This window comes from Thunnus thynnus, chromosome 6, assembly GCF_963924715.1.
Source record: "Thunnus thynnus chromosome 6, fThuThy2.1, whole genome shotgun sequence".
Classification (NCBI taxonomy): Eukaryota; Metazoa; Chordata; class Actinopteri; order Scombriformes; family Scombridae; genus Thunnus; species Thunnus thynnus.
In genome coordinates this window covers 2,494,102-2,500,101 of record NC_089522.1, presented here as the reverse complement: position 1 = coordinate 2,500,101, position 6,000 = coordinate 2,494,102, and the positions used below count along the sequence as shown (strand labels likewise).

At 39.2% G+C, this 6,000-nt stretch overlaps 1 protein-coding gene across 5 annotated transcripts in view; it reads left to right on the top strand.

The window, feature by feature from the left end:
• The first annotated feature begins 392 nt into the window (after window positions 1–392).
• myt1a (myelin transcription factor 1a) overlaps window positions 393–6,000 on the top strand; it is a 45,696-nt gene continuing 40,088 nt past the window's right edge. For 4 of the 5 annotated variants that reach the window (XM_067591260.1, XM_067591261.1, XM_067591259.1 and 1 more), the window contains exons 1-5: window positions 393–621; window positions 2,889–2,973; window positions 3,059–3,113; window positions 3,708–3,750; window positions 3,842–3,910. In XM_067591260.1, coding sequence (XP_067447361.1) covers window positions 3,059–3,113; window positions 3,708–3,750; window positions 3,842–3,910 — 167 coding nt within the window. In that variant the 5' untranslated portion in view covers window positions 393–621; window positions 2,889–2,973. The remainder of the gene's footprint in view (window positions 622–2,888; window positions 2,974–3,058; window positions 3,114–3,707; window positions 3,751–3,841; window positions 3,911–6,000) is intronic. The other variant, XM_067591258.1, reaches the window with a different exon arrangement.

Genomic DNA, 6,000 nt, shown 5'->3' with positions numbered 1-6,000 from the left:
GTACTATCATTGCTGCTTTTGTTAATTAGAGGTATGCATCTCTTAATATATTAATCATGTTTGTTAAAAACAGATACTTTTCTTTGTTCTCTACCTGTAAATGTTTTTAAATTGTTAAATTGATTGGCTGGTGTCAAGGGCAGCAATGAACTGTAGCCTACTTAGGCTGGCTGAGTTTGTTCAAGAAGTGTGTGGCTGAAATGAAATTACTGAGCGTTTTAATGACTTGAGGGAGTGTGTTTGATAAGATCTTCCTCCATCCTCCAGCTGCTGGGCGTCTCTTTAAATATTAACATCTTGTGCGCCTCTAGCGGCCCGTGCAGCGCGGCCTCTCCGTGAGCGGCGGCCGGCTGAAGCTCTCCGCGGCTCCTGCAGGGGGCAGTGCAGCGAGGTTTCTGTCCATGGTGCTGAAGATTGGACTAGCTCTGTCCGGGGTGCTGAACAGCTCAGGAGTGCTGGGCTCAGTGTGAGGCTGGTGCCACACTTATCCACTCCAGTCTTGTGTTCTGGAGGTGTAGGCTGCTGTAATAACAGCCAGTGCACAGTGTTAGTGAATGTCTGTCTGCCAGGCCGGAGATGTCGGAGCAGAGGGGGAGGGGAGGGCAGTAGTCTGAGCGTAAGGTAAGGCTTTATTTTTCTCTGACAAAGACAGAGCATGAAGCGCACCAATTTGTCGGTATTTTGGAGGCCTTGGCTGCAGGCCTGACGGTGGGTTTTACACCGAGCAGGGAGGACGTGATGAAGCGATATTTTGCATCCCGCGACTGTCACATGCTTCCGAAGGTTTTCCCTTCGTGATAAATAATCTAAACTCGGTCCGAAAGTGCGGACGCTGAGGCTCTTTTAACGGATTATTACTGTCGCTCGTTATTGCCGGCGGCCACAATGGCGGCCGGGTGTCGATAGTGTTAAAGGCCCGTGGCCTTTGTATGGTTGATGTTTTGACAGTGTGCCTATTTAGGAGAAGAGACAAGGCCTCGTCCTGATTAGGAGGCTGGCTGGCCTACATCTCTATTGTCTTTTGTGTAAAATGTTCAGCCTTGCGAAATGTAGCAGTCGATACACCGTTTGAATTGATGCCACGCATGGTCTTATTGATACCACGTCCGCCAACCAGCACCACAAAGTCTCTATAAACCGATGTTTGTCAACCTTTGCTGTCCCGTGACCCAGTTCCAAGCTCCAGAAACTGTCACGACCGCTGCTGTCAAGCTGTCATGTGACATAACCAACCTTTGTTTGTGTTCTAGCTCAGAAGAAGCTCCATATGGAATATATTAACACAGTATATTTCGAAGTTATTTATTTTCTTAGATTTCGTTTTTGTTCATCTTTAACTAAACATTTATTAGTCTTTATGCTTTGTTTTAATGTAATATTTAACTGTGTTTAATGGTCATAGCCTCTCAATTCTAGACTCTGTGTGTGTGCGCGCGGGCATTTATATATATATATATATATATATATATATATATATATATATATATATATATATATATGTATGTATATACACATTTACACACATTACATCATCAGTGGTAGAACTCATTTCCATTGTGCTACTCCACTACATTCTAGAGGGAAATAGTCTGGTTTTACTAATTAATTTTCATATTGCGATTTTAGATAAAAACATATATGACAACCTTATAGAATACATGTTCTTAAAGATGAAACAAGCTGTTACCTTTTAGCCCTTTTATAAAATCACTGTGTAGTTGTGTCTCCTTGTCATGTTTCAGGTTAGCTATTCAACCGAAGAGACAGTTAGCCTCTAAACCTCTCACATTGTTTCATTTCAATAAATTGTTTCAAGTCAAAAAACTGAAAACAGATCAGAACTTTTTCTTCTTTCCTCTCCCACTAATCATCTCTCAACCCCTCTCTTTGTATGTATAAAGTAGTTCAAACTACTTAGCCTATAGCCTACTGTTAACTGCACTTCAAGCATCTAAAAAATAGAAAAATGCTGCTCACACATTTGTGCATCAGTATTAATAATGTAACTTATTAAATGTATTTAATATATTAGTCACTTGGGCTGATTTTCTACCAAACAAGTACTGTACAGTTACTTTACTTACTTTGGGACTTTTGCTTAAGTGGGATTTTAAATGCATGAATTTTACCTGTAATAGAGTATTTTTACATTGCAGTATTGGTACTTTTACTTCAGTAAAATATCTGAGTACCATTCAAACTCAAGACTGCATGTCTTTTATAGAGGCACCATTCCATCAAATGCATTCTAGTCTTGTGCATCAACACATTTCCCTAAAAGATATTTTGTATCTTTGTAAACTCTGGAAAAGCAATGTTTCTCACTTATGTTCACCAGGCTAGTGTCAAAAGCTTCTTAGCCAGCCATACAGTTGGTGTATTGTGCTTAAAGGGGCACTACACTGATTTAATATTCCACTTCACACCAGAGATAGGTTAGATAAATGGTTAAAAAAAAAGAATAGTTCAAATTAAAGCAACAAGGCCAAGATATCTTGACTTTTAGTCCCTACTATGGGTCAAGCTACAAAAATGCTGGCTCCTACATTTCCTGTAATGCCACCATCAACTTTTGTTAGAATTTCCCTGCCTAGTAAGTGCCAACATCTTTCAATCTCCAGTTTGTAATGCAGACCTTCAGTTACAAATTTGTAGCACATGACCATGCTGAGATAACCCTGGTGACATCATTATGACGTCATCAGGGTTATGTCAGTAAACTCCTCCAGAGTTTATATACCTATACAACTGTTTTAACCATGACAAGTTTCCTTTATGTGTAAAATCAGTTCTCCTTAAAAAATTTCTAACAACTATGTAAGGTAATTCTATTTCATCATGAGGTGACAGCAAAGGTGTGTGTTGTGTGCGTGTGTTTCATCCAGCAGAAAATGAGTTCAAAAGTCAGACACTGAGCCAGCAGTGGACAAGGGAAGAGCCAATCAACCAGAGAGGAAGAGCCTCAGCATCAAAGTAACTATTTTTTATCTATCTACATACATATATTGATCTTCAGTGCTGCACTTATGAATTTTGATCATGTCCCTCTGTTATTCAGATGAGCCAAGACACTACAGAGACACGAACACGGACACGTTCCAAAGGCATCCGGGGTCAGTATAGACACACACACACACACACACACACACACACACACACACACACACACACACACTCAAAAACATATTGCATAGTCATGTCCCCCCCTTGCAAACATTGCTGGGGAGCTGCAGGTGTAAACCACACATGATATCTTGATACAGATCCAGAAACCAACTCCAGTCTATTGGAATAGTTCTTGGTTTTATTTAGGAATAAGTAGCATGTGAGCACAATATCATAGTGAAATAGTAAAGGGCTCACAGGTCACCAAACAAATTTGCATTTTCCCAAATTACCATAAAGCATCTGTCACACACTGTATATAGTCTTTTTGGTTCCTTGGAAGTCTGTGGCCCCGCAGCATCTACCCACTTTGTCTGGCTGGCAATTCAGCTGTGCTTACAAAGTTTTTAACATGTCTCATGAAGACAGAAAGGACTTTTATACCGTATGTACAAGGATGAATTTTACAGTATGTAAATGTGCAATGTGTAAACAAACTCCACAAATAAAAGTATCATTGCCTTTTTACACTTACAGCTCTCTTATTTTCTGCATGACTTTTAATTCTGTTTCTAATGGCTCTCCTCCTGCTTTACTCACAGTGTCACCAGAACTTGTAGGACAAGAGATGAAGCAGGAGTTAAGGTAAGTGATTTCATGCTTCAGCAGAAGACTATCATAATGTAAGAAGTGGTAGCGTACAATGATGATTAATGTTTGTCTTGCTGCTTGTCAGCAGCAGCTGTCCTACCCCTGGATGTGATGGCAAAGGACACGTCAGTGGGAGATACTCACGACATAGAAGGTTGGTGATGGCACAAACATACAAACATGCAACTGATGATTAAAGAGATTGTTTCATTTTTCACGACATGAGTGATCATTCTTCGTAAAACCATATGTGAAAGTGAAACATTTTAGTATGTTAGTTTGTTCTTGCAGGGGGCATTGTCCCTAAGGAAAGGGTCTTCTCCAAACACACCTGTATGAAATATAATTTTATGGTGGAGTATTATAAGATTTCCCTAAGGATACAGTGTGTTGTATGCTGTACTATGGTGTATTGACATATTGTAAAGCCCTCTTAAGCAAATGTAATTTATATATATATATTATATAAAATAAAAACTTCCCTTAATGGTAACTAAGGGGTGTAGCCCAAAACATGAAGTACATTTAAGTACGTGGACAGATGTATCCATATATTTTTGGGCATGTAGTGTAGTGATGACATATAGGTAAACATGAAAATATTTAGCCAATATAAAAAAAATGCAGAGGTACATAAACACACTTACCTTCCTATGTATAGCACTAAATATATTCCTGGCAATAGAATTCTTTATATACTGACAATGTGAGTATATATGATATAATATATAAGTACATTATTTGATGTTGAAGAGTAAGTGGTTAAAACCTTGAGAATGGCCCCCGTATATGTGCAATTTTCCTCTGAACTTAAGAATAACAGGTCACTTTATAACAGTACAGGTCATAAATATATAATTTCACATGCAATGAAACAAATTACACCCACAGTTATCAGATATATGTTAGTGTAAGAATTTTTAATGTTTTTTTCCACTGATGTAACATAAATCAATATTAATAACACAACAACAAAGTGCGCTGAAAAACTATTTGCACCCCACAGATTTCCATTATTTTTACATATTTGTCACATTGAATTGTTTCAGGGTTAGGGTCTTCAAACTAAACTTAATATAGAAATTAAGAGGACGGTCCTAGTAAACAAAAAAAAAAAAGTTTCTAATTGAGAATGTAAGTTATTGAAAGAATGAAGGAATCCAACACCAGAATCACCAATGTGAAACAGTAACTGCCTCTCTAAACTCAATAGCTGGTTGTGCCACCTTAGCAGCAACAACTGCAACCAGTCTTTCTGTGCTGTGGAGGCATTTAGGTCCACTCTTCTTTGCAGGAAAGGAGAGCCACATTTCCAGTATGAACTGCCAGTTTAAACCACAGCATCTCATCTGGGTTCAAAGTCAGGACTTAGACTACTCCACTCCAAAGTCTTCATTTAGTTTCTTTTGAGCTATTCAGTGGTAGATTTGAGGGATTGTTGTCATGCTACATATTCCAACTGCACTTGAACTTCAGATCCAGACTGATGACTGGACATTCTCCTTTAGGATTTTCTGCTAGACATGGTTCCCTCAACAATGGCAAGTCACCCATACCCTAAAGCAGCAAAACATCCCCACACCATCACCACCATGTTAGACTGTTGCTATGATGTTATTATTTTGGAACTCTGTGTTAGCTTTACACCAGATGCAATGGGACCCATGTATTTCAAAAAGTTCCACTTTCTACTCCTTAGTCCACACAACATTATCCCTGATGGCTCGGGGGTCAGCAAGACAAGCCTTTCTGTTCCTTTTCATTTTGCAGTTCTCCCATGGATAACATTGTTGCCTTTTGTCTTTCTCATGGTGGACTTGTGAATGCAGACCTTATCAGAGGCAACGATGCCTGCACTTCCTGAGATGTTCATCTGGGTTCTTCTAGGACTTCCCAGATGAGTTGTCAGTGCACTCTGGGAGGACTTTTGTTTGGCTGGCTATTGCTGGGAAGATTCACTATGTTCCAAGTTTTCTCCATTTGGAGATAAAGGCTCTCACTTTGGTTGGCGAGAGTCCCAGAGCCTTAGAAATGACTTTGTAACCCTCTCCAGGAAAGCTTCTATTTAAGTGATGTCTAGATTCAACAGCGCTGGCAGAAATCAAGCCCGCCTGTGCTGGATGATAGAGTAACTAAAGGGGGAATTACTGTTTCACATGGGTGATTCAGGTGTTAGATAACTTTTTTTCCATAATCAATGAAATGATCATGCTTTTTGTTATTTTCTCTTATTTATATACTGTT